At 49.4% G+C, this 27,700-nt stretch overlaps 1 protein-coding gene across 2 annotated transcripts; it reads left to right on the top strand.

Annotated features, from left to right (window-relative positions):
• On the top strand, window positions 1-27,211 carry ENDOD1 (endonuclease domain containing 1). 2 transcript variants are annotated; one of them, XM_045790803.2, is made up of 3 exons: window positions 7-421; window positions 22,013-22,134; window positions 23,018-27,211. In XM_045790803.2, the coding sequence occupies exons 1-3, from the start codon at window positions 220-222 to the stop codon at window positions 24,215-24,217; spliced, it is 1,524 nt and encodes a 507-aa protein (XP_045646759.2). In that variant the 5' UTR covers window positions 7-219; the 3' UTR covers window positions 24,218-27,211. The 2 variants fall into 2 exon arrangements, with proteins under 2 accessions (XP_045646760.2, XP_045646759.2); XM_045790804.2 differs by lacking the exon at window positions 22,013-22,134 and having other exon boundaries at window positions 1-421.
• The last annotated feature ends 489 nt before the right edge of the window (window positions 27,212-27,700 follow it).

Genomic DNA, 27,700 nt, shown 5'->3' with positions numbered 1-27,700 from the left:
GCGCTCGCCCCGCCGCAGCGCGCCGCGCCCGGGTCCCGACTTCCCCTCCCGCCCGGCCAGCAGAGCCCGCGCGCCCCCCGGCCGGCCGCCGCTCGGCCCCGCCAAGCCCGCAGAGGTCGCCATGCGGCCCGCGCGCTGGCTCGCGCTGGGCAGCCTCCTCGCCCTGGCCGGGCTGCTGGAAGGCCGGCTCGTGGGCGAGGAGGAAGCCGGCTTCGGTGAATGCGACCGCTTCTTCTACGCCGGGACCCCGCCTGCGGGGCTGGCGGCCGAGGCCCACGTGAAGATCTGTCAGCGCTTCGAGGGCGCCGAGCGCTTCGCCACCCTGTACAGCCTCCGGGACCGCATCCCCGTGTACTCGGCGTTCCGCGCCGCGCGCCCTGCGGCGGCCGGCGCCGAGCCCCGCTGGCTGGTGGAGCCGCAGGTGAGCGAGCTGTGCCAGAGTCCGGGCGTGGGGCTGGCCCCGGACGGGGGGGCTCTTGGGCCGCCGTCGCGAGGGAGCAGGCGGGAAGGGACAGCCCCTGCGCCTTCGGGGCCAGGTCAGGAACCCCGGGTTTCCGAGCCACCCGCCGCACCCTCTGTCTATGCCGCAGTCGGGACTTGGTGATCCACGAGGCTCCGCTTAAGCCGCAGGGGCCCCGTGGTCCCTACATTTCGGGGTAGACATCTGCAAGTCTCATTCATTTCCTGACCGGTGAGGAGCGTGAGGCGGACAGTTCAGATCAGCGGAAGCCTAGGCTGGAAGCCCACAGGCCTTGGCGCAGGTCGTTGCCACAGTTCTTTGGGCCCTGGTAGGTGGGTGGGGGTTTTCATGCCCATTTTGCAGAAGAGGAGGTCAAGTCCAGGGAGTGAAGAGACTTGTGGAAGTCTGCTGGTAAGATGGGGCAGGTGTTTTGGCTTAGAAGTTCACTACCCTTCCTACTATGGAAAAGCTGCTCTTCTGCAGAGCGCATCTGAGCCTGAAGGCTCCTTGTGCACAGGACATAGATTCAACTCGACCCGAAGTTCTGTTCAGTTAGGACGATAAAGGTACATATTTTTAGAAATGCCATGGGATAGTTACAAATGGTAGGGAAACTGACTACCTCCAACTGTTGGGAAGGGCAAACTAGTTTTACCTGATTCTTCATATCTGTATTATCAGACCACTTGGAAACCATGTCGTGACTGTTCTGTACTGGCTGGTGAGGGTGACCAAACAGTGCAGAAGGTCCCCAGAGGCCCTGCTGAACCTGCCTTAACAAACCCTGCCCCACCTCTGCTTGGCCGGCCGCCTCTGTGCAGAGCCAGCTGGGCTCCCCTTTGGTGGATTCTCCACCTCTCACCCGCCTCCCATGATTGCCTGTACCTGCCCCAGCTGCCAAGGCCACCCTGGCAGGGAGCAGAGCTACTCACTCAGCCCACCTATGCCTGATGGCCACAGCTGGCCAAAACCACATGGGTGAACAGACTGTGGCTTTCAGGTGCTTCAATCAGAACCCTGGGCTATAATCCCTGCAATGCCATCCAGATATTTCCAGCTCCAAGAGCTTGGCCGGGACTCATGCCATCTTGCACCTCGGTCTTCTTCCCTTCCTGTCCGCATCCAATCCAGAGCCCTCACCTTGATGTTGGGACCTAGGAGATCAGGCATGTGTGAGAAAGCCTTTGTAAATTATACACACGTAAGACATATATTAATCTATAATTAGTTTGCCCCCACCTGCACCCCTCAAGCTCTCTGCATATCCCTCAGTTCATTATGTATCACGATTGTGGGCCTGTCAAGATACAGATGACCTAGGCCTTTCTCCCTGAGGATCTCCTGGACGGCTTGAGGAGACAGAACATACATGTGAGGAAGACACTGGAATGCATGCTAAATTTCAGTTGAATATGAGCACATTTAGTAATCACCTGCTGGGTGCCAGGCACTTAGGGTACAGGAGAAGAAAGGGTAGCTCTTGGGCTCTGAGGCTTCCTGGTGTACAGGTGAGGAAGCATGCTGGGTGGAGAGTGGCAGACCAACTAATGAGAGCCAAGCCGTGTGTGTTTGAGAATGTTTCTCTATTGACTAGCTGTAAACTTGGGCAGGTTATGCTGGAGCTAATAGCAGGGTGGCCTTGAGGATTAAATGAGTTACTGATGAAGTTCTCTGAGAGATGTCTGGCACATAAGTACTAGCTGTTATTAGGACGTAAGCAAAGCCCATACTTTAATAAAGGTAAACAAAGTCCTATTAGATTTAATCTCTCTTGGAGATGAGGGGGGAAAACCTTAGGGTCAGGATGACATTTGTGGTGTGCCCGGAGGAGGAGGCAGAGTTCAGAGGAGAGACAAAAAGGAGGAGGACGTTCCAAGCCTCCTGGTGTTTTGGAGGGAACACCCGAAGTGAGAAGTGCACATTCAGGGATTAGTGTGTGGGGAGTGGTTGGCACTACTAAACTGTAGAAGTATGTAGGTGACAGTCTGCTCAAGTGTTCAGGGGAATAATGGAAGGGAGAGGGCAGCTATGAAGGAATTATCAAGAAAGGCCTGGTGAGGCAGAGCCGTTGATGCAATTACGAAGGAGTCACAGAGGAGCAAGTTTCGGGGGGGGGGGGTGGGGCACAGAACCACGTCACAGAGGCAGAGGAGACCCTGGGCCCCTGGGGGCAGGAAATGAGGAATGGCACTAGAGAGGTAAAAGAGGATGGGGAGTAAGACGGGCATTGTTCCAAATGGCAGCTTGAGATGGGAGATGAACAGTGTTTGGAAAAGGACAGGAGCCAGATTTCCCAGCTGGGGAGGTCAGAATGGTGACAGATGCTTTTCCCTGCATGATGTGCTCGTGTCCTCCTCCTTCCCACCCCAGCCTCAGGTGGTCAGTCAGTCAGGAGCTGGAGGGTATCAGGAGGGAGGGAAGGAAGGAGGGAGGGAGGAAAAGCTGCAAGATGAGATGTAGGCGGGCTCTGGAGCACACTGCAGCAAATCTGACCCCCCTCCCCCCACCCCTGCAGCCTGCATCCCCGAGGCCTGCCTCCCAGCCAAGGTCCCCACTGCGGAAGGATGCTCAGGGCTCACTATGGACTTCTGGCTGCTTCAGAGCACTTTGCAATGCTGAGCAGCATTGTGCCCACATCACCTTTCTCTGAAGTCAGCTTTACCAAGAGGCCCAGCCGACAGGGGAGGAAGAGGTGGGAAGCCAAAGGAGCTTGGAGCTTGCCTTGAGTGATGAGTCAGGCAGGGCTGCGCTGGCCCTGGGGGCTCCCACAGCCCAGTTGAGCAGCTTTCACAGCTGTCCTGCAGTTTCCCTTGGGAAAAAACACCACAATTGAAGATCATAGAAACTTAGTCACTCTTGGGCTTAAAACCTCGAAGGTGTTGGCTGCCCAGCACCCACCGGACCAAGTCCATCCTGCAGGATGCAGTCTACAAGGCTCTCCACTTCCTGGCTCCTGGCTCCAGCTCCAGCCTTGCTTCTCACTCCTCCGCACGTTCACATTCTCTGTTCTAGCGTTACCCGGCTGCCTGGCATGCCTCTCAGAAGCCGTGCTGCTTCTCGCTTCCGCTTCTGTCCTCATGCTCATTCCTTTTGCCCCGAATCCCCTTTCTGTACCGCCCCATCTTGCCCCTCACATCTCCCCCTCCTCCATCCTTTAAGACTGCCGAAGTGTCACCTCTTCTAGAAAGAATTGCCCACCTGATTTAGCGCCACTGCTCAGTACTCTGATAATTGCTCTTTATGTACTCTCCACATTATTTTTTTTAAAGATTTATTTTAAGATTTATCTCTCAGAGAGGGAGAGCGAGCGAGCACAAACAGGGGGAGCAGCAGGCAGAGGGAGAAACAGGCTCCCCGCTGAGCAAGGAGCCCGATGCAGGACTCGATTCCCGGACCCCAGGATCATGAGCCGAAGGCAGATGCTTAACTGACTGAGCCACCCAGGCGCCCGTCCCCACATTGTTTTATAAGTATCTGCTTATATATCAGTCTCCCCAGTGTGAGCCCTTGAGAGCTGAATGCTGCACCTCACTCAGCATGCTTCTGTTCCTAGTGCCTGGCACACACACAGGCTATCAGCAAGGGCCGAATACAATCATTTGCTGTTGGGTCAGCAGCCGTGGGTGAGATGCTGTGCTTGAGGTTTCCTGGCGCTTCAGCGGCCAGCCCCTAACACAAACATGTTCCACATGCAGAGCTGGAACCTTCTTCGAAGTCCACCCCATTAGTCCCAGCTCTGGCCTTTGGAACGACCCCAAACGATTTGGATCTCTTCTCTGGACAACAGCTCTTTGGTGTCAGATACAGGATCCCATGTCCACCCACACCAGAAGAATTTAAAGGGGATCTTCTGAGGGACAGAAGGAGAACTCTGAAGGAAGCAGAGAAAACAGCAGGCTCTTGTAGGCTTTATGTGCAATGCGGTCACCTTTAAATTGAGAATGAGGGGCGCCAGGGTGGCTCCGTCAGTTAAACGTCTGCCTTTGGCTCAGGTCATGATCCCAGGGTCCTGGGATCGAGTCCTTCACTGGGCTCCTTGCTCAGTGGGGAGTCTGCTTCTCCCTCTCCCTCTGCTTTCCCCCCTGCTGTTCATGCTCTCTCTCTTTCTCTCTGTCTGTCAAATAAGTAAATAAAATCTTAGAGAGAGAGAGAGAGAGAGAGAGAGAATGGGGAAAAGGCAAAAAAGATGAGAAAATGTTCCCCAATTAGCATGGTGGAGATCTTCAGAAGGTTTTTAGTCAAGGCTTCAGAGACCTGAGAACTGGGTTCTGGTTTAGTACAGGGAGCCTCAAACCTTTTAGTCTCTCAATTCCTTTCTAGTTTAATGGAAGAATTTTTGGAGAAGGTATCAGTGATGGCTTACCAAAATGCATTGTCAGTTCTGCTAGAGGCCATCATCTAAGCCTCTACCATTTTATAAAGATGAATGCTGAATGGATCTGGCTTCATGTTCAGCTTACACTTATTTAATCTTACAAAAATACTCTGAGGTAGTTATCATTGTCTTCATTGTAGAGAGGAGGAAATGGGCTCAGAGGGGTTAGGTGATGTGCCCAGTGTCACACAGTTTAGACTTGAACTCATGACTATTTGCTCTTAGTCCAGTGCTCTTTGACTACATCATGGAGAGACTTTGAACTCACAGTGGATCCATTGCATTAGTGGCCATAGGGCTTTTTCTCTTCTTTTGTATGGGGGGTCTTAATTTCTACTTCATTTCTCATTCCAGTAGTTAGTAGGACAAGTGGGATCACAAATTTGGCCACATAAATATTGCTTAGGTGTCAGAGCCTCTGGAGAAAAGGATAGATTCTGATTAACTACAAAAGCGTTGTCCTAAAGGGCCCAGTGAGGCCATATTTCAAATCCTAGTAAATGCCTGTGAGCAGTGATGACCAGTTAGAAGCTTGATTAAGCTCTGGATCTTTAATTTCTATCAGTGGCCTCTCACCTACACACACCCCGAAACTGTCAGGCCTTTATTCTACCAGTCCCTTTTTCACTGTGTCAGGGAACAGATACATAGAAGACAGCATACACTTTAATCCCTGTGCAGCAAACAGGACAATTCTGATACATACCTTCGGGTTAGGAGACCTGAATTCAGACCTCCTGCTCTGCTGCTCATAGGCTATATGACCTTAAATTCTTCCAGTCCTGCTTTTCTGATCTGTTCATTAGAGGCAACAATAGTGTTTGACTTCATATAGTAGTTGTGACAAACGACCAAAGGAACACACGCAAACGTGTAGCACAGTACCTGGAATATGGTAAGGTTTTAGGAAATATTAACGTATCTACCTTATTAAAGTCTTACTCTGATAGGTGTTATTACTTTTTTTTTTTTGAGAGAGAGTATGGAAAGTGGGGAGCAGAGGGAGAGACAGAATCCCAAGCAGTTTCCACGCCCAGCACAGAGCCTGACTCAGGGCTCGACCTCATGGTCCTGAGATTACGACCTGAGCTGAAATCAGGAGTCGGACGCTTAACTGAATGAGCCACCCAGGTGCCCTGGTGTTATTACATTAAAAAAAGAATATTTACATAAGCTGTACACCCAACATGGGCCTTGAACTCACAACCCTGAGATCAAGAGTCACATGCTCTGCTGACTGAGTCAGCCGCCCTTTTTTTATTACCTTAAAAAATATAGTTTTTTAAGTAAGCTGTGCGTCCAATGTGGGGCTTGAACCCACGACCCCGAGATCAAGAGTCACATGCTATAATCAGTGTAAGACATACACAAATACACACCTGCAAATGGAATGTTGGATTAGACAGGTGACCCTTACAATTCTACAACTCTCCTAAATGTAAACCCTCCATCTAAGTATGTTCTCAAACACGAGGCATATACTTCACATCACACAACAGGAGCTGAGAAAGAGCTGTGGTGAGAGATTGCATGGATACAGGGATAGATGGATGGATTCAGGTGATTGAAAGAACAAAAATAAAATTGGTGCCAGAGATCCCTCCACCCTCCCCGTCCTGAGTCATCAGGAGGTGTGTTGTCACAAAAGAAACAGTGAGCTATAGCGTTGCAATGTATGGTGCTGAGTCTGGCTGAGTCTGGGAAGCGGCTGACTCAAAGAATGATTCCCGAGTCAGTCACTCACAGTGTCTTCCTTACTGGGGTGCACATAGCAACAGCGCGAGTCACACAGGCTATCTTTCCTTGCATTGTTCTCCTCTTCTGGCTTTTTCTTCCTCTTTGAATTCAGTGCCTCTGTTTGATTTGTGGTTGTTCTCAAAAGCAAGTTAAGGGGCTTGCCCTACATTGGCAGAACATTTGAGGGCCGTTCTGTCCTGAAACAGTTCAGCGGCGACACCTCTGTACAGCATCCTTTCAGTTCAGACTGAAATTTGGACAGTCCAGGAAAGGAGCCGGCACCAGTGATTCCCTCACTATGTACAAGGGTCTTTGCAAATTAACTCATTCATGTACTAGCTATTGTGACCCATGTTTTATAGTTTAGGAGACTGAGCTTCAGAGTGGTGGAGCCACTTACCCACGGTCACACAGCGGCTAGAGGCAGAGCCTGAGTTGGAGGGTATGGCTGCCGATTCCCAAGCTCTTAGTGTCCTTTCTAACCAATTGTGAGGTCTTCCAGCGGCGGTGTTTGTATTTTCTCTCCAGATTCCAAACTGACTGACTAGGGTTGTGAATTTATTTTTATTATACTGAGTTCATCTAGGTCTTTGGATGATTCGTGGCTTTGCTTTGGAATGGACCATTCTGAAAATCCCCGTTTCAGAGTATCCTTAGTTCAGTTACGAGCTCATGGTGATTCAATGGAGCTTTCCCTGAATAGAGATTTTATTCTTTGGGTTTCAAATTTCTCTTCCTTTTAAACTGTCAGTGAAACTTTTAAAGTACAAGTGAAAATACAAAAAAAATAAATCCTCCCACTTGCGAGTAGCTTTTGCTTCCCATGATCTGGTCTTGCTCCTAGAATTACTGTTCGCTTAAGAATGTGTTCCCCCTTCAAGTCGCATATCATGTCTCCACAGTGGCCGTGTAACCTATCGGCCCCAGGGAGCGTGGCATGTGTGGCAGCCATAATTTGTTGCCTGCTGATATATCTAGTTGGCCACTGAAAGGAAGGAGAAATAAAAAAGAAACCGACTCATGGCATGAACCAAATATAGAAGCACCATTAGTATTCCAGTCATGCTTCTGTTGACCCAGTGCCGGGCAGAGTGCGGCTCCATCCCAAGAGGTCAGGCTGAGGACGTCCCATACTTTGAATCAACATGAAAAACATGGGTACATTTCATTTTGCAGAGTAAACAGGTGGCTGAAATAGTGCTTGAAAATAAAAGTTAAAGTACATGTTCCAATTGACTTGTACCTTAATTTTAGGGATGATTGGTTTTGAGTTTTGATTAAGTTTCAGTTGGCAGGAACACCTGGTGCTTTAACAAGGCCCTGGGCCCTCTCGTCAATTAATTCCTTAAATCAACAAATATTTATTCGAGCATCTGCTATGTGTCAGGCACCGTTCTAGGCTCTGGGAATCGAGCAGTAATTCAAACAGACAAAGATACCTTCTCTCGTGGAGCTTACTCTCTAATAGAGGACACAGGCAATAAAATAAACAAAAGACATAACATATTATGTTAGTGAAAGTGGTAAGAAGAAAAATAAAGCAAAGCAGGAGGAGATGAGCTGTCAGGGAAAAGGTGACGTTTCCAAACGGTTTCAGAGAAGGCATCACTGTGGAGGTGACTCTGTGTACAAGCCTGAAGGAAGTGACAAAGCCGGTCACACAGGTGCCTGGGGGAAGGATGTTCCAGGCAGGGAGCACAGTAAGTGCAAAGACCCTTAGACAGGAGTGTTCCTCATGTTTGAGGAAGAAACCGATGTGGCAAGGGAAGGATAAATGAGGAGAGCAGCGAGAGATGAGGTCCGAGAGGTGGGGTGGGAGGTGGCCGACCATGTAGGGCTTCTGGGCTATTTGTAAGGAGCTTGGCTTTTGCTCCACGTGAGACAGGGTGCCACTGTGCTGACTTCCAGCAGGGGGGCAGGGGGTGTGGTCTGACTTACATTTTAGCAGGATCATTTTGGCTGCTGCGTTGAGAACAGACTATGTGGGTTCAAAGGCCAAAGCCGAGAGGCCAGATGGGAGGTTTTAGTATCTGGCAAGAGACAGTGGTGTCTTGGACCACGGGGAGCGGCAGTCTAGTTGTGGGTATATTTTGAAGGAAGAGCCGAGAGTGAGAGAAAGGGAGGAGTCTCAGACAACTCCAAGGACGTCGGCGAGAACCACTGGAAGGATGGGGTGGCCATGAGCAAGACGAGGATCGCGAAGAGTGTGTGAGCCGTGCTGAGTAGGAGATGCCTCTCGGTGTTCAGCGGCGCTCGGGTAGGGGCTGAGAGCTCACTGGGTACTTACCACCCTGGGCACCCTTCGAGGCCTGTGTTCCCGTGTGAGCTCACGTAATCCTCACGGCGGCCCTAGGAAACGGGTGCTGTCGTTACCCTCCTTGGACAGAGGAGGCTACTGAGGCCGAGAGAGCGTGGATTGCTCCTCCCTACTCGCCCGGCTAGGAGGGGTGGGACGGGGCTCTCTGCCGTCAGAGGGCACACGCAGCCGCCTCTCCTAGCCAGCTGTTCATGCACAGCGGAGCTCCTGTTGACCTCTCCTGAGTGAAGCTCCTCTTTGCAAAGCTCACATGTTCATGTATCAGCATTTTATAGACCAGAGCTGGTCCTAGCCCCACAGCCATGTGCCGATGACCGTGGATGCTCACGGCCCCCAGGTGCACCCTCGTGCTGGAGCCTCAGCAGGTGACAGGAGCTGTAAGTACTGTGCTGGGCTGAAGGTCCTGCCGCCTCCCTTTTGCAATCATGCTCTGCTCGAATCCATCGTGAGCACTTCCTGCGGCCTTCATGCAAACAGACATCCTCCATAGGGTTGGGAGGGGGTGGTGGATCATCTAAAAACTCTTGTCAAGTGACAAGGATCGTCCCCTTGAGTCTCAGCGAGTGTGGCCCGGATAAGGGAGGGCTCTTGCATCTGTAGGGGCGTGGAGCTGTTGTGGCTGCAAGTGGGCTGGGTGCCATGTAGGAGCCTGAGGAGAGCCCAGCTCCTGACCGGGTGCCAATTGCCCGAGGGGTGCTGGTGCAAGCACACCACACCCTCCAGAGCCCCACCTCCGGAGCAGAGAGGACCCACTCATCCATCCTTCAGCCTAGAGAGCTCAAGAGTCCCTCCATTGCCCCCAGCCTGGGTCCCCAGCATAGGAAAGGCAGCTGAACCCAGCACATTCTGAAACTTCATACCTGGGACCAGGAGAGGGCCTTTACTCCAACCCAGCACACCCCACATCCATGAAAGTACAGAAATTCCTTTTTCCTTTATGACTGTTCGTAAACTGACGTCCTTCCCCATACAAGTTCTTACCTTTGCCCTTATGTCCTAGGTAACCTGGCATCCACCCAGCTTGGTAAAGGAGCCTTCCCGCTGTGTCTGGGTGATGGTAGCATTGGTTTCAGGAAGTCCCCTTATCATTATTTTAACATTCATAACTGAGGGAAGAAGTTGACCCACATCACATCAGTGTTTTGAGTGAATTGACCAGGACGTGTGACTGAACAGAGCCACGTAAGGAAATGGCCACTGTTGATGTTTCTGGAAGACTGGTCATCCACCATACTCTCAGAGTGCGTGGAAGCCTGGGAAAGGAACCGAGAGCTTATGAATCACAATGGGTCTTCTCTCATTCTGGAGTGTCTGTCTCTACTGTGTCTGGAGCCATGGTACCCGTGATGACAGATGCCTCCTTCACAGCCAAGCGCACCGTTCGGGGTGGCTCCTGAGCGCGCTGCATCACCTTCACTGGACAGACCTCCCCCCTGTGATCTGCCGTCTGCACTTGGAGGTCCAAGCTCCCCTCATCTTCCTCTAGGCCTCTGCAAAACAGCTTCCCCCCTGGTTAATCCCTCCTACCCACGTCTCTAAACTTACTCCCCTGGGAAGCCAGAGAAATCCTCTCAGATCGTCAATCCCATGGTGCCTCCAACAGCCTCCCTGGAAAGCCTCCAGGGCTCCCCATTTCTCCTCCTGTAAAGATAAGTCCTTATCGTGGTCTCCAGAGTCCCGCATGTGCGTCTCCCGCTCCCCACCCAGCTTTATCTGGGGCCACACATTGCGAGGCCTTTACGTCCAGCCACTTCGGCTCATTCCTGTGAGGGTGATGCTGCTGTGTTTCTAATTCCTGTCAAGGACCTACGTACCTGCTGTTTTGTGTTGCTTTTTTGTCTTCTACGATATTCCAGAATAGGGCAACTGCCCAGAATACCCTCGAGGAGCACCAGACCTCACTTTTCTTTGCTAGTGTCTTATAGTTACCTATATTTGTATGACTGACTGAGTGCCACCCGCAAGGCTCGAAGTTCCACGAGGGAGGGTACAGGGCTCCCGTTGCTCACTGTCCGAGCCTCCTTCTCTAACACAGGGACCAGCGCACATGTTTTGTAAATGGCCAAATAGGAAGTATTTCAGGCTTTGGTGGCCATAAAGTCTCTGATGCAACTACTCAGCTGGGCTGTTTTCACACAAAAACAGCCCCAGACAATAATACGTAAATGAATGAGCATGGCTGTGTTCCAAGGGAACTTGATTTATGAAAACTGGTGGTCAGCCGGTTTGGCTCCGCAAGCTGTAGCTTGCCAGCCCCTGGTCTAGCTTCGTGCCAGTGCTTCGTAAGTGATGAAATGTTGCTTAGTGTTGGGCACTTAGCAAATATGCAGTGAACAGGAACAGTGAAATTTGAAACGTGGGCAATCCTAGTCCTGTTGCACCCCGGCAGCCCTAGATCTGGACCCGCAGACAATTTTCAACTAACCCATAAATGATGGCCATCATTTATAATATTAAGGGTTTTTAGGATTATAAAAGTAATATATGCTTATGGTAAAAATATTTTTTGAGCATTTTAGAAGTATATAAAGAGAAAGATCTCATTTCTCACAGATAGCTAACCTTTACAGTTTGTGTATGTGTGTGTGCTAACATTCCAGAAATTTCTATTCACATAGAGAGGCATGTAGGCTCTCAGACTCTTTATTCTAGTCAACAAGGTTCAGCACCCTTTTGGACCCCAGAGCCACAGCTAACAAGCCCCTCAAAGAACCATCATACCCATGGACTGGGAAGGTGAAGGGGCTCTTGATGAGTGAATTTGCACATATAGAAATAATTTATTTAATTTAGAAATGGAAGACCTGGGTGCCTGGATGGCTCAGGAGGTTAAGTGTCTGCCTTTGGCTCGGGTCATGATCCTGGAGTCCCAGGATGGTGGCCCACGTGGGGCTCCCTGCTCAGGGGCGAGTCTGCTTCTCCCTGTGCCCCTCACCCTGCACTTGCTCTCTCTCTCAAATAAATAAATCTTGAAAAGAAAAGAGAAAAGAAAAGAAAAGAAGAAAAGAAAAGAAATAGAGGGCCTGGGGCCTTCAAATGCAAAGTCTGCTTCATCATGTTTTTCAAGTCAGTGTCTAGATAACTCATGGGTGACCTGAAATAATTTTACCTTCTTCCCACTTGCTGCTTCTAAGCAATGGTGATCCCTGTCCTCTCCTGGGGGACTCACTGGCCAGCCCAAAGTCAGGAAGCCAGTCTGACCGATCTCCCCATTTCTAATCTGGTTCTATTCCTAAGCCCTGCTGCCATATAGTTTCACATTTAGAAGAACTTGAATAAGAGTGACCTTCGGGGCGCCTGGGTGGCTCAGTCGGTTAAGCATCTGTCTCTGGCTCGGGCCAAGATCTTGAGGTCCTGGGATCGAACCCTGCATCAGGCTCCCTGCTCAGTGGGGAGTCTGCTTCTCCCTCTCCCTCTGCCTGCCTCTCCCCCTGCTTGGGCTCTCTCCCTCTCTCTCTGTCAAATAAATAAGTAAAATCCTTAAAAAAAATAAAAAATAAGAGCGACGTTCATAAAACCTGGGAGAAAAGGTTGAACAAATGGAAATGATTTTGCCTGAGGGCAAATTTACTAACCTCACATCCTATTTATTACACAACATTGAGAAGCACATGCTGTCTCTTTTGTGCTGAAGACACGAGGGTAAGATTTAATGGTTCAAGGAGGGTTTAGGTTGGAAGCAAATAAGCCATTTCCTGACAGCAAGAGTTATTATGCTGTGGGAAAAGGTCTAAGGGCTGTCAAGTCCCCTTCTCTAATGATCTTCAAAATGAGGGGTAAATTTTGTCAGTTGGCTTCAGAGAAAGGCTATTTCTCATAGCTGTCATCTTGTGTGGAGACAGGCTTTGAGCCTTTCCCAGTTTTCCACCGAGGGTGACTCCATACTTGGGTTGACAGTGCTTCTATTGCAGGCTGTGGGTCCACGCCCGGGGGCTTCCGGACCAGGTGAGTTACTGTTGCTTTTGCTGCTGTCAGTGCTGGGTCCCATGCTGCTCCTCCATTCTTGCCACAGGCCCGTGCCTGAGTATTTCCTCTCATTCATGTAATTGTAAATGTGGTCACAATCAGAGACCAGAGTGTGTCATAAATTTGTTCTCTGTCGGTGAACTGTGGCTTAAGAGGGAGGCATGGAATTATAGGGGTTTGCAGTAATTGAAGCAAGCTCATCCTGTTCATTATCTGCTCGTTCACTTATTCATTCCTGGTCAGCGGGTCCCGAACTTTCGCTCTGCTAAGGAGTAAGGAGTAGTCAACATCCAGTTGCTGATTGACACTGTGATCGGTATTGCCATTCTCGTCCACATCAAAACCATTTATTGAGTTCTCAGCACCAAGCCAAGAACTAGAAGTCTCAGACTTGGCCCTGGAGCAAGACCCAGTCCCTTCCTGCAGGTGTCTTGTTACTTAAGTCAGGAAGGCAGATTGTGAGCGTGACTGAATTCTCCCCTACTAGACTGTTAGCCTCAAAGGACCAAGCACTGAGCAAGCATACAGAATGGTTAAGACAGTGGGTCTTGTAGAGAGACAAAATCGGGTTGGTCCTAACTCTGTCATTTACCAGCCGTGTGACCTTGGAAATGTTACTGAATTTCATGGCATGGGACTAATGAATTGTCTGTATTCCATGGGGAAGTTAGGAAGACGGTGTGACAGTGTATGCAAAAGGCACTCTGCATTGTGTCCAAGCACCCAACACATATACATTAAGCATGTGGAACGAACAAGTAACCTTTGCTTCCCAGACCATGCCTGCCTTGGAGACAGCCAGGCTGAGGGTCACCATGCTCCTGTGTTTGCCTCAGTATTATTACTCAAATGGTTTCCTGGCCTGTGCCGGGAAAGGGAGAAGTCAGACTCTCCAGGTAGCCAAATGGGAAAACACAGCGCAGGCCGAGCAGGTGTAAAACCAGTGCTCTGTCAGTGTTGTGCACACCTTTGGCAAAAAATAAAAATAAAAAAGGTCCCAGTGTCAACCCTAAAGTCCTGTGTAATCCTGGATTTCTCTAATAAAACTGCTGAGCTGGTCAAAAGCAAAACCAGAAACATACTCCTGCTCCATTGCTACCTTTTTGTGACTGGTCTCAGCTTCTTCTTGGAGTTCAGTGGCTCGTACACTACCCTCCATGGTCCTTTGCCCATTGATGCATTCTTTGTTGGGGAGCTCAGTAGAAGTTCCTTCATCCTGCTCCAGGGGGTGCCCCTCCGGTCTGTTACCAGACTTCTGGAACCAAGACAGCCTTGTCTCTTCATTTGCTCCTGAAATTTAATCCAGGTGTCTGGAAGGTTCCATGCCTATAAGGTTCCTGCCCCAATTCCCACAGGGGAGTTGCTGGGTTCTCCTGATGCTTCAGGCTGTTAGCGCATGAATCATATGCTTACCCAAGCTTATTCATGTGAAGGGCTGGGCTGTTGTAACAGATCACTGGTAGATTCACAGACATAGGAACAGAAGTACACACAGGCTTCCAAGGAACCAGAGCTGGGAAACTTCTAGGAGCCAAATGGTCTCACAGTCTTCAGGATCTTTATCCTACCCTCCTGGTCTTTTAAGGATTTTCCTGCTTTCCCTTGGGTCAGCCTGGCTCCCAGCCCTAAACTGCATGTAGCAACCTTCACACTCTGAGTGTTGTCAGTCTCTGAATTTCTTGGGTTGAATACCCGAGAGAGAGCCATCTGGCTGGTTGCTGGCCAGATTGGCCATCCCTTGGTTGTGACTGGCAAGGAGGTGGGTAGGAGGGGGTCATGTGGTAAGAAGTGCTGCTCTTTCAGAGATAGTATCTGAAATAGTTATTTTAGAAATAGAAGTTGACTATAGCATACTGACTGACAAGGGCTGATATAGCTAGGGGTTATCTGAGAGAGCCCAGTCTGGGCAGCCATATTCGACAACCCGAGGGACCTTCACTACTCAACAGAACCGGTTCTGTGTACCAACTCTGTGTGTAATTCATGCCGCAAAGGCCCCAAGGTGGAATAAATCTCCCAGGACTGGGCAAGTTGCGATCTTGGGAAAGCACGCACTAAAGGTTGTATCAACCAGTGCCCTGGCAGGAAACGGATGGAACTCTCTAAGTAGCTTAACCAACAGAGTTGAATAAAGAAATTATTTACAGAGAATTAAGGGAGTTAACAAGATATGGTAAAGCTGCTAGGGCCTAGCCATTTACAGGAAGCTGTCACCATCCCAAGCCTGTGGGGTCAGGCGGGAGCCTGAACCCCAGCAGCCGGGTGGAGGGGGAGCAAAGGAATAAATACTCCAGTCTCTCTCTCCCACCCTTCTGCTGGCTGCTCTGGTCAGAAGCCAGAGGGCACGACAGCTCAGATGATGTGGTCCCCAAAAGTCAGCCTTCTGGGGCACAGAGAAGGGCAGAGAAGAGTGGAGGATGGATCTGGGAGGCTAGAGGGGACCACCCAGCTCTGGAGGCTGTGAGGCTGGGGCTGGATCCGAGCCCCCAGGTGGAATGCAAGTAGCAGAGAGGAATGGTGGAAGCGCTCCCAGCCCCCACCCCTGAGGCCACGGGTGGTGGTGCAGAGGGAACCAGGGAAGCATATACAGGACACCCGTGTAACCCGCATGGTTGGGGACAGATTGGCCTATTTTGGTTGAACATAAGGGAAGATTTGAGAGAAAAGACTGGAGGAATTTAGGGGGGCGGCGGCTTACGACTATGCCTGCTTGTCATTTAACCAGGAAATATAGAATGCTGTGAAGATGTTAGAGTAGTGAGATATATTTAAAAGAGTATAAATAGCAAAAATGGACTTCTCATTCCACATATGAATAAGGCAGGAAATCCATGTTTGCGTAGGTTTATGATCCGAATATTAACTGGTCTGATAGGTGGTGGACTTAAATGGCCCAATAATACTTTGTTCTCTCCCTTGGTATTCTCATCGGAGCTCTTGCAATTTGTGGATAATGCTCTCACAGGTCACAGGTATCCTGTGAATCACTGAAGCCCAGCTGGGGCACTACCGGAAGGTGGTTTAAACATTTGTTTTAGGTGTGGGGTTCAGGAAACTCCCCCCCCCCCCCGCCCCGGCATCAGCATCACCTGGGATGGTGGTAAAAATGCCCTTCTGAGCCCCACTCCACACCTACGGAATATATCTCCGGGGTGAAGCCCAAGAATCTGCATTTTTAACAAGGACCAAGGTGTTTCTAATACAAACTGAATTTTGAAAACTACTGATTTAAAGAGACATCACTAATTTCTGGCAGTGGTCATCTGGGCAGGAGTTAATTCCACAGAGACTGACATGATAAATGAGAATCTGATGAAGACGTAGACCAGTGAGTTCTCAATTTAGAATCATTGGGAAAACTTTAAAAACATCCTGATTCCCAGCCCTCTCCTGACCCCAGAATTCCTATTTAATTGGTCTGGGGTGAGGCCTGGACGTATTTTATTTGAAGTTTCCAGGTGATTCTGACCTGCAGCCAGACCTAAGAATCTCTAATCTGGTCTGCACCAGAAAGTGGAAAAAATTAGGAATGGAAATGTCTCAGCTTAACGGACTTTTCAGAATTCTGTACCACACAGTCACATGCTAAGAATAATTGCTCTGGAAAAGAAAGCAGAGTAGAGAGTGGAAAACAGGCTTCAGTGAGTAATGAGGAAGGAAACCGAAGAAGAGTGGGGATGATGTAACCTGAGAAGGTACTGCACTTCTGGAAAGGTCTTAAAGGAGTCGGTGCACTTTCCTAGGCTCCCAGAAGGAGTTTGAAACTTGGCGGCTTTGTCGGGGAAGGAGCAGCCAGAGGAGTCCTGTGGGGACTTTGTCTGTCCCCGAGGCCACCCGCTGGCCTCCCCTCAGGTGTCCCCTCCCAGCAGGTATTGCCCCTTTAGGTTGCTACAGGTTTTAATCCTTCCCTTTTATTGTCATTTTTTTTTTTTTAAGAGAAAGAAGAGTCTAAGATGGAACTGGTACAGCCTTGTGTTCATTCTTCGGCTCAGGCATCCCCTGACTTAGGAGAGAACCCTTCACCCCGTTGTCTTTGCACCTCTGGGGCTCGGGGAGCTGGAAATGCCCGCTGCTCCCATGGCAGGAAGGTGTATGAGTGGCTGTGGGGGCCCAGAGGAAGGGTGATTCACAGGGAGGAAGGCCGAGAGGACCGGGAAGCCCGCCTGAGTGCTGAGAGGCTGGTCAGGAAATGGAAAGCCCTGCATTTCTCTTTCAAAAAAAAAAAAAAAAAAAAGAAAGAAAAGGAATTAAAATATATATATATAAAAAATTCTACTAAGTCTTCTAAAGCTGTTTCTATCCCCAAGAGGATAAAGAATATTTTGGATGCCAAACAGGGAGGATTTTTTTTTTTTCTTAAATGGGTGGGTCGGAACTCTATTTATTCCTTTCCTGAGAGCTGCAAGGCCTTCTGGGTTATTCCCCCTCAAATACCCTCCATCTGCTCTCGTGGTCCCACCAGCCTCCTGCTCCTTTTCTGAAAGGCAACTCTTTCCTCAGGCTGGGTATTTTCCATGGTGAGCTCATTCTCTCAGCATTCACCCAAGGCCTCAGATCTAGTTTATTCTCCTGTGTGGACTACGGAGAGGGCCTGTTTGCACCAGCCGCTCCAGGTCTGATAAGATTATCTGATGTTCCGACTGTCAGCGGCACTCAGGTTCCTTGTAAGGAGGGGCCCTCTTATCGCTTGGGCAGCAGGATGATAGCATCTTTTCAGTGTGTGTGTGTGTGTGTGTGTGTGTGTGTGTGTGTGTGTCTCGTGGTTCAGGGCAGAAACGCAATTGGAATACCAACTGTTCAGCCCATTCAATTACTTAACTCTTGTTGAAAATAAAACAACTCCCCAACTGAAATAGCCTTTGTCCCCACAGAGTTAGGTAGGAGCCCACTGGGTCTCTCCTGATCATAGGATCTTATCTGAATCAGCCCCGCAAGTGCATATCTAGCCCCAGCCTAAGATTCTCCTGGGGGAGGCATCTCTACCCTTCCCGATCATTTTATAACCATTTTGATGATCCTTCTAGATGACCACCTTTTCCATGTGGCAGATCCTGGAGCAGGACTGGAGGACAGACTGTTCTCTCTGGAGCCTCTCTTTCTCCTCTGCAAATCGGAGGAAGTGATGTGTATCAGAAGACTGTTGTAGCGGTTAGATGAGATCATTCTTTCAATAGCTACCAACCGCTTCCCAATGTGGAGGGCCACTGGGCTAGGTGCTGGGACCCAGAGATCACTGGCCACCCGCTCGCACTCCTTAGCTCAGGGGTGCAGACAGATGGACAAACATAGTTTCAGGGCCTGGTCAACTTCTCCCCACTCTGCCTTTGGTGGTCAGCTTGCCCAACTCAACTGTCCCCTTGTGTCCCTCCCCTCCTTGGCCACACCTGGCCACTCCTGCCCAGCCCTCCCAGTCCACGTGCCCTGAGCCTGTCCTCCTCCTCACGTGCACGCACGCAGTCTCTTCACGAGCAGTGCCGGCAGCTGTCCCCTGCCACCCTCGGCCCCTGCCCACCTGGCCTCTGATGCCAAGGCCCCCCTGCCCCCTTCATCCTGTTTCTGTACCTGTCCCTGGAGGATGGGTCGTGGCTGTGGGTAAAATAAGTACAAAAACCACAATCCTGGCCTAAGCAGAGCTGGCCTGTCCCATTCATCCTGGCTGGCCTCCACGGAGCCTCCCTTTCTTTCCAGCATCTTTCCTTGCCTCTCTCCTGAATTCCCTGGCACCGTGACCTCCAGAGGCTTGCAGACCTTCCCCACACTCTGCCTCCATGTCCTCAATTACTGCAGAGAACTCACCGATCCCAACTCCCCACGCACCCTTTCCTCCTCCCCTGTGTTCTCAGCAGAGGTTCCCTGATCCTGGGCTGACTCTTCTCCATGTGCTACCAGGACCATTCCCATTGCTGCCCCCCCCCCCCGCCCCGCCCCGTGCTATCGGCGCTGTTGTGAGCACCAACATACTAATCAGCCACCATCTACCTAGAACCTACCGTATGCAGAGTCTTCACTGGGTTTTAGGCAGGCAAAAGTATGAGAGATGATCCCGGTGTCTGTGGAATTTGCAGTCTGTAAAAACATAAGCAGCAAATGCACAGCATTTTGGCAGATCTCCATGTGCAGACACCTCCACCCCCCCCCCCCCCGATATCTCTTTCTGCTGAATCCATTGTGTGTGCTCTTCAAAACTGATCTTGGTGACTAGTTATAAGTGTCTCCCCATTCTCATCCTCCTCACCTGGTCATCCCAGCCCTCTACAAAGCCTCTGTGCAGCTGTGCGTTCTGGAACGTTCTGTGCCTCTGCACACTCTCCCTCTGCTGCCACTTTCTTGCGCCATGACCCAGTCCCCCGACTAGTCTTGGAGGTCTTGGCTAGGACCTTCTGATCTTCTGGCCCTGTGGGGTTGTCTGTCTCGTCAAAATCCTTGTGCAGTCTTGATACCGGGAAGGGTGTTAAGGGGGCTCCCCTGTACCTGCCAGGCCCCTGAACTGCTTCAGAGAAGGTGCTTGTGAACTCCCGGAGATGTTGAGAAGAGAACAAGAGGAAGGAGGAAAGAAGGGGGCAGAGTACTGCTGCTGAGTGCCAAAGCTTTGGAGTCGTGTTCTGCAGACCATTGTCACTGTGGACAGAATGGCTCCTCCTCCCCACTCAGTGACAAACTCCCCTGTGGCGAATCTGTACCAGCTGACTCGGGTGCCTGAGGCTTGCATGGATTTCACAGCCCAGAAACCCTCAGGGACTGGGCTGGTGCTCAGTGGCGCTGTTCCCCTGAGATGCCTTTGAGCCCCAAAATATTCCTTCCATGCACAGACACCTAGCAGCCCACCCTCCCAAGGTCCCTGTCCCTGGGCCGTGTGTGGGGGCTGGAAGACTATCTTTGCTGATCCCTGGGAGCCCTGCTTCTCAGCGAAGGGTCTGCTCATCTCCTGCCTTTACCTAAAGACTTCTTCAACAAGCCGTCTGTGTCTGCGGTCCACTCTTGCCCATCTCCAGTCACTCTCACCATCTGCCTTCCTTCCTGAACCATCCATGGAAATCACCCTTTGAAGTCTCACTAAGGATTCTCAAATCATCAACGGCTTTGGTCGTTGTCTCCATCCTTCCCTTTCCTCTCTGCGGCAGGTGCCACACTGTTGATCCTCTCTAGCCAAAGCTCTATCCTCCCCTGACTTCTGACGTGACCCCAGGGGCCTGATTCTCCTGCGGCTCCATCTGTGTTCCCCAGGTGTCCCTTGTCCTCCGCCTGTCCTCCAGCATGGCCACCCTGTGGCCCTCGTGCTCCCTTCCTCACCCAGAGGCGTGGGCTGCTGCTGGCGCAGGGCTGGGGCTCTGGAGTCTGAGCAGCTGGCTATAAACCTTGGCCCTGCCATATCACATGCTGGGTGACCTCGCACCTGTTGCTTATGTGAGTTCTCATTTTCCTGTGCATCAAATGGATGTAATGCCCCGCGCCTCGCCCGTGGGGTTATGTGAAGAGTAAATGGGATGCGGCAGGGCAGTGCTCTCCGAACTGTAGCCCTGTGCAAACCTGTTTTACGATTTTTGCCATATCCAAGGTGATGGGGATCCTGTTAGGATTAAAAAACGTGCTTTCTGTGGAGCATTTTCTGTGGTGCCTGGTGCGCCGTGAGCACTCACTGGTAGCCGTAATTACCCCATGATGAGTTCTTTGCATATCACATCACTTAGAATCTGCTTCCTGCCAGCCTTTCCAAGTCAGCCTTTCACTTTTCCTTACTTAGAATCCTATTTTCGGGGGCACCTGGGTGGCTCAGTCGGTTGAGTATCTGACCCTTGACTTCAGCTCAGGTTCGATCTCAGGGTCGTGAGATCCAGCCTCGGTTCAGTGCTCAGCAGGGAGTCTGCTGGAGATTCTCTCTCTCCCTGCCCCTCCCCGCCTCAAATAAATAAATCTTTTTAAAAAGAGAGAAAGAATCTTATTTTCCCAGGCTGCTGCTCTCTGCCCCCATGCCTTGGTATAGAAGTCTTGGTAAGCCTTACTGACCTTTCTGTGTCTCTACATTTATCGAAGTCTTGCACATCCTTCTAATCCCACCTCAGTTTCTGTCTTCTCCAAGAAGTGAGAAGTCCTCCTTGACTGCGTTCATGGTGCCCTTCCTTCCTTTGAAACCCATTTGCTCTTTTTCTTTATATCACTTATGCAGCATTTAGCGTAGCCTGCATGGCACTGTTATCTTTTTCTTGGTTTCCTACTTAACTTTGTATCTGTGTCTTGTTTCCCCAAATAGATGGTGCATTTCTTCATGTGAAGGCCTGTTTTGAGGCATAGAAAGCAGTGATTCAGGACACCAGCCGTGGGGCTGGACTTGCCGTGTTCGAGTGGTAATGCCACCCCTCGCTGTGTGACCTAGAGTAAGCTGCTTAATCTTGATGTGCCCCAGTGTCTTCATTTCTCAAAAGGTGGTAACAATACCATAGTACCTAGTTTTTGGGTACATATAAATGAGTGAAGACTTAGCCACTTACTGATTTAATACACGTGAATTCTCGGAAGAGTGCCTGGCATGTATAGTGCTCAAGAAATGGTGATGGCGGTGGTGGTGGTGACCAGTGCGAATGCTCCCTTCTATAGCACGGGCCACGCGTAATATACGCTCAATAAATACTGTTGAATGGATGAATATTTCCCCTACAGTCCTCCTTTGCCATTTTCTTTTTTTTTTTTTAAGATTTTATTTATTAGAGAGAGAGAGTGAGCACGGGTAGGGTAAAGGACAGAGGGAGAAGCAGACTCCCTGCCGAGCAGGGACCCCCAATGCAGGGCTCCATCCCAGGACTCTAGGATCATGACCTGAGCCGAAGGCAGACACTTAGCTGACTGAGCCACCCAGGCGCCCCTCCTTTGCAATTTTCTGTCAGTCTCTTTTTCTTACATGCATGTTGGCAGGAAAACTGAAAGTTTCCTTTCATTTAATTCCAAAACAAAAAGAAACCCCATGGGTTTAAATAGCTTTTACTGTCTGGTATAGGGACTAACTCATTGAGAGAAACCTTTTTTTTTTTTTGGTACTAAATTTGAAAAGTAATTTATTACAAGATTATTTATGGGGCAGGATGCTGGTGGAGGAGGAGAGTTCATTTTTCTAAAACCTACTTAGCATGTTGTGATTAAGAAAAAAATTTTCCATTAAACGCAGGAACCGTATCCAGTGACGTGGGCAGCCCAGGGGGACCGGGTCAGCAAGGAGGTAGAGTACACAGAGGGAGCTTTGTACCTGTCCCTCCGTCTACAGGTCCCACTGGGAAACCCAAGGGTAAGGTTAGTGGTGCGTGCACAAGGGCAAGTATAACCCAGAAATGCAATCTGAAATTACCTCTTACATCATAGGCGTATTTTTGTCTTCAGGGAGCAGTGTTGTCAGTAATTTACTATAATGGCAATAGCCAGATCATTAAACTATGTCTGCAGAGAGCATGGAAAAATACATCTGCCCTTTACCTGACCGTGTCTCAAAGAATATATTAGACTTTCTAAATCAAATACTCTTAAACTATTTCAGTCCGTTTGGTATTTTAGTTACATACACACTGACATTCCTTCAGAAAGGGAAGCCTACCAAGACCCACGCGTCTGTACTCTAGAGCTAAGTAAGCATGGTGATGTCGGGGAGCTGTTTTTCTGAGTTTATTTAGTAATTCAGCTGGTTCTTTAAGGAATGACATTGAAATACTAGTCAACCTGGGAGCTGAAGAAAGTTTTGTCATAGGTTAAAAAACTGGTTTTAAGACAGGAAGCAGGAATCATAATGGGCATTTCTGTCGGTGGAGGTCAGTGAACAGACTATTATGAGACCCTGGGATTTAATGTTTTACAAATGGTATAGTAGAGTGACTTCATAATGTAATACCCAGTTTGTGTGTGTGTGTGAGGGGGAGGGGTGTTGCCACAGAGGAGGGGCGGAGTGTACACAGGGAGTAAAATAGGAAACAGTCTATCTGGCAGCTCCTTCCAAACACCAGGGTCCTGGGATATTAGAAAGAAGTGTGTGTGCACCGGAAAACCAAGCCCTTCCACAACCAGGCGCTGGGAGGTTCCGTGCCCTGGGGACTTCTCTAGAGCCTTGGCTTCAAGTGCAAGTGATTCAAGGGCACCCTCTCTCCAGTGAACAGGACGCATCTCAATACTTGCCCTCTTCTTTCAGATCGATGACCCCACCAGCCACCTCGAGGAGGTGATCGCTGAGGCTGATGCCATCACCTCTGTGAACAGCCTGGGAAGCAAGCAAGCCCTGAGCACAGATTACCAGGACTCGGAGTACCAAACAGGCCAGCTGTACCCGTTCTCCCTGAGCAGTGATCTCCAAGTGGCCACGTTCGCTCTCACAAACGCAGCTCCGATGAGCCCGTCCTTCCGGCAGCGGTGGTACCGGAATCTCAACAGCCTGATGGAGCGGGCCCTGAGCCCGCAGTGCGCCGGCGGGGAAGACCTGTACATCGTCACCGGCGCTGTGCCCTCAGAGCGCAAGCTGAAGGACAGAGTGGCCGTGCCGGCGTCCGTGTGGCTGGCAGCCTGCTGCGCAGCGCCCGGGGGCGGCTGGGCCATGGGCTTTGTCCAGCACGCCCGGGACGGCGACGTCATAGAGGACGTGATGGTGGGAGAGCTCGAGAAGCTGCTTCCCTTTAAGCCCCGGCTGTTCCAGGGCAACTGTGGCGGGACCGAGCAGGACACGGAGAGGATGAAAAAGATCCTGGAGGTGGTTAACCAAGTGCAGGACGAAGAGCGAGCGGTGCAGACGAAAGAGGGCGCTCGGCCCCTCTCCAGCACCAAGGGCCCGGCGTCCGCGCCGACCCCGGAGCCCGCGGAGGAGAGGAGGAGCTTCCTGGGCAAGGTGATGAGCTTCCTCGCCACCCCAGTCATCAGGCTGTTCCAGTTACTTTATTACGTTGCAGTAGGCATTCTGAAGAACGTTATGTGGGTCCTCTGGTTTCTTACCAAGCAAGTGTTTAACGGCGTAGAAAGTTGCCTTTACCGCTTGGGTTCGGCCACCATGTCATACTTCTTGGCCATTGGGGAAGAATTGGCGAGCATTCCCTGGAAGGTACTCAAAGTCGTGGTCAAAATCATCAGGGCCATTCTCCGGATCCTTTGTTGTCTGCTGAAGGCCGTTTGCCGCGTTCTGGGCATTCCGGTCCGAGTCCTGGTGGACGTGGCCACTTTCCCCATGCACACCATAGGCGCAGCCCCGATCGTGTGCAAGGACATTGCAGTGGGCCTCGGTGGCGTCATTTCTCTGCTCTTCGATGCTGCTTTTGGCACTATGGGGAGTCTGTTTCAGGTTATTTTTAGTATCTGCAAGAGGATTGGCTACAGAGTTACTTTCGACAATTCGGGGGAGTTATAGAACTCAAAAAACTAGTAGGGTCCAGTTACAGTGAATTCGATTTTTTTTTTTTTTAAACAGAAAAAGCTGGAATATTTTGTCTTTACAATGGGTTTCTGTTCGTTGTTAACTACCATTATATCTTGGCCTTTGGTAGGGGTATTTGCATGTTTTTGCAAAGGAAAATGGTATAATTTAGACTTGACCAAAGAGAGATGTTGAGAGCGGGATTATGTGTAGGTCATCTGTGGAATATGGGTAAACTTCCAAACCACTAGACTGTTTCTTCGCTCTGCTACTAGATGGACCGCCTGAGATATGCTGGTGTTCATTTGTGGGAACTAGGAATGACAGAGAAGGGAAGAATTAGGAAGAAGACAACCTTAACCCGAAGAGTTTCTGAGAGAATGGGAAAGGAATCTTGTTTCTGTTATGAGATATAAGGCACAACTTATATAAATGCTGTTGGTTGATCATTTTCATTTGCATCTCTTTCTCTCCAACTCTGCTGACCTTGGTGGACTGCAGACTTGTTTCCCTGTTGAAATAGCTTTCTGAGGGATAAAGAATTTGCTAATATCCCTGAGCTTTCCATGGCTTCCAAGGACCTGTAAGGTTGTTTGGGTTGTTTTTTTTTTTTTTTTCTTCCTCCCAAGAGAATTTTGCTGCATTTTTCTTTTAGGTAATGATAAGTGTTTTGCGTTAAATGTGGCATAACAAAGTTAGAATGCAAGGGCAAAAATTGTTTGCCCTTTGAACAGTGTAGCACAGTCCTCTTGGGTATAAAGAAGAGAGTGCAAGGGTCAGAGCCCTGCTCTGAGTAGGTGTTACAGGTCTGAGAACATCCTTAGCTAAGCTTGGATTAACTTGACCTGCTGACAAGAATGAACTCAAAGACTGACATGTTAGCCAATATGAAAATTTGTACACGCCAACATTCTAGATCAATCTTTGTTACGCATCAGACAAGTACCCATTACAGTAAAATACTCTGACCTCTATCCTCAAATGATTGTTTTGGTATGAATATATATAGAAAAGCCACAAAAGAAAAAAAAAACTATTCTAGCCATCTCAGAAAAAAGAATCCATATCCATATATATCTAAGTTTATATAAGCATAAACTTGATTAAGAATCACCATGTCTTCGAAAACTAGTTTTATAGTGTGCTTGAGGCTAGAAAACACAACTCTCCCATTAATGCAAGTTTGATTTGAGAGCTAATCCCTATTTTTCTGATCAAGCACTTATTTTAAATCTTGCCCTGAAAGAGAAAGCAGAATCTTCCAAACTTTGCTCTGCCTTCCACAGCTAAGATGGAATCATTGGGATTTTTCTGAGTGTTCTAAAGAGTTTCTGTGAGGTAGAAAAGGGCCTAGTGTAAAATACTGCCCTTGGTAGAGTACCATTCATCTGAAAGTTAGTTGTAAACACCTGGGATCCAGAAAGGCAACAAGGAGAGAGTAATGGAGAGAAATAATACTTCCAGTGGGTAGGTAGACAGGAAAGGTGAATGTAGTGAGTTCCATTTTGCAGAAAAATAATTGAATTGTACCCAAAGTAGAAGATCAATTGGTGAGACAGTGTCGGGGATTTGGAACACCAGTCTGGTCCATGATGGGGGATATGCACTTGATTTATCCAAGAATCTTAAACAGTATTTTAGCAACACTTCTGTTTGTGAGTGTAAGACTCTGTAGCGGGCCTTCCCTTCATTTCAGCAGTGTGGGATACATGGAAGGGTGAGGGTTTGCCTTGGTACTGATGGGTCAAGAATCCTGCTGGATGAAAGGAAGGGAATCTTTGAAGCAACCAGAGGGTGGTCTGGCCAAACCCTCAACTGATGAAGAAACTGAGGCATGGGGGCACCAGGCTTGCCTTTAGTTTCTTTGCTGGCTCGTGGCAGATCAGGAGCCAAGGTCTTTGGCACATGTCCCATCACACCTGGGATGTAAAATAATGTGGTGCGTGCGTTACTACTCAGCTGCTTCCCTGGGTTTTCTCCATCATCCCTCAAACAGAGTCTAGGCCCTGACTCATTAATTGGATAGATTGAGCCTATGTGATGAAACCATTAGCTGTCCATGCACAGCATCATGCTTCCTGCCCCCTGCAGAATCTTTGTTCCCTTGCAGTATGTATTTGCATACTGGTAAGCCCAGAAAGGGCATCCATGGCAGCTTAAACCGCTCGGCACCATGCAAGGAACAGGGTATCCAAACCTCTTCTCGAGAGCCATTTGAAAATGTTTTCTTTTTCCCTTCTAGTTGTTTAGTGTCTTATTTATTTATTCTTGTGTGGTCTTTTGTGAAATCTGGGAAGGGATAATAAAGCAAAATAGATCCGTAAGGCGAGGTGGCTGAGCCTGTCTGCTCTGGACCACTAGGATTGGCTGAGCCTGATTCACTGGAATTGACTCCAGCAGGTGGCTGCACTATTCCCCCCAAGCTACTTTGGGCTTCGAGGTGAGAATTTGGATTGATGAACCCTGTCTCTAGCTTGAAGATTTTTCTGTGGCTCTGTTACATTCTCAGGCCCCGGGGAGGTCAACTCTTCATTATTATGGAGCTAATTTCTAGTCTGTGGATGAGCCACGCCTTTGGACACTCCTCTCCTCCATTGTGCCTTTTGAATGTTGGCTTCTCACCATCAGTACCTCCACCTAAATGCAGACTAGGGAGTTGGGAGAAGGACCTAGAATGAAGCAGTCATCATTCCATCAGTCATTCATCTGTCAAACGTGTATTTGAACATCGAGGTTGCAGAGATCAGTAACACGTGGATCCCGTCTTGGAGGAGTTCAGAAATCGAGTGGGGCGAACACACGGTGCAGCTCATAGCTGCAAGAATGGTCCTAGCAGCGTGCTCCCTGGAGCACCGGATGAACCCCGCAAAACCATGGAAATGAGGGCAGCCTTTACAGAGGGTGTGACAACAGTCAACTTGACATTTTCAGGCTATGTACAATGCTGTGCACCTTGCAATGCTCAATAAAGTAATCGTCGACAGCTCATGAGCAGGTCTCTTTATCCATCTATATCATCCTATCTATATTATTAACCATAAAATATCCAAATGGGGAGAATTCTAATGGTTGAAATGAGCTTTGGGGATTATCTGTGATTTTTATTTTTTCCCATTTACTTCTTTATCCACATTAACTCAAGCAGGTTTCTGCTCACATCTAGGTTTGTTTAAAAAAAATGTTGTGGGGGTGCCTGGGTGGCTCAGTCGGTTAAGCGTCTGCCTTCGGCTCAGGTTGTGATCTCAGGGTCCTGGGCTTGAGCCCCATGTCAGGCTCCCTGCTCAGCGGGGAGTCTGCTTCTCCCTCTGCCCCTCCCCCTGCTTGTGCATGCATATGCTCTCTCTCTTTTTCTCTCTCTCAAATAAATAAATGAAATCTTTTTAAAAAATGTTTTTGGAATTGTATGAGAAGGTGAGATCAATGAAAGAGGCCTTAGAACTACTGTTCAATGTTCTTCCTCCGAAAAGCTGTTTGTGA

This window comes from Ursus americanus, chromosome 16 (assembly GCF_024610735.1).
Source record: "Ursus americanus isolate L20-20 chromosome 16, mUrsAme1.1.p, whole genome shotgun sequence".
NCBI lineage: Eukaryota > Metazoa > Chordata > Mammalia > Carnivora > Ursidae > Ursus > Ursus americanus.
Note: the sequence above shows the minus strand (reverse complement) of the source record. Positions and strands in the feature narration are given on the sequence as shown.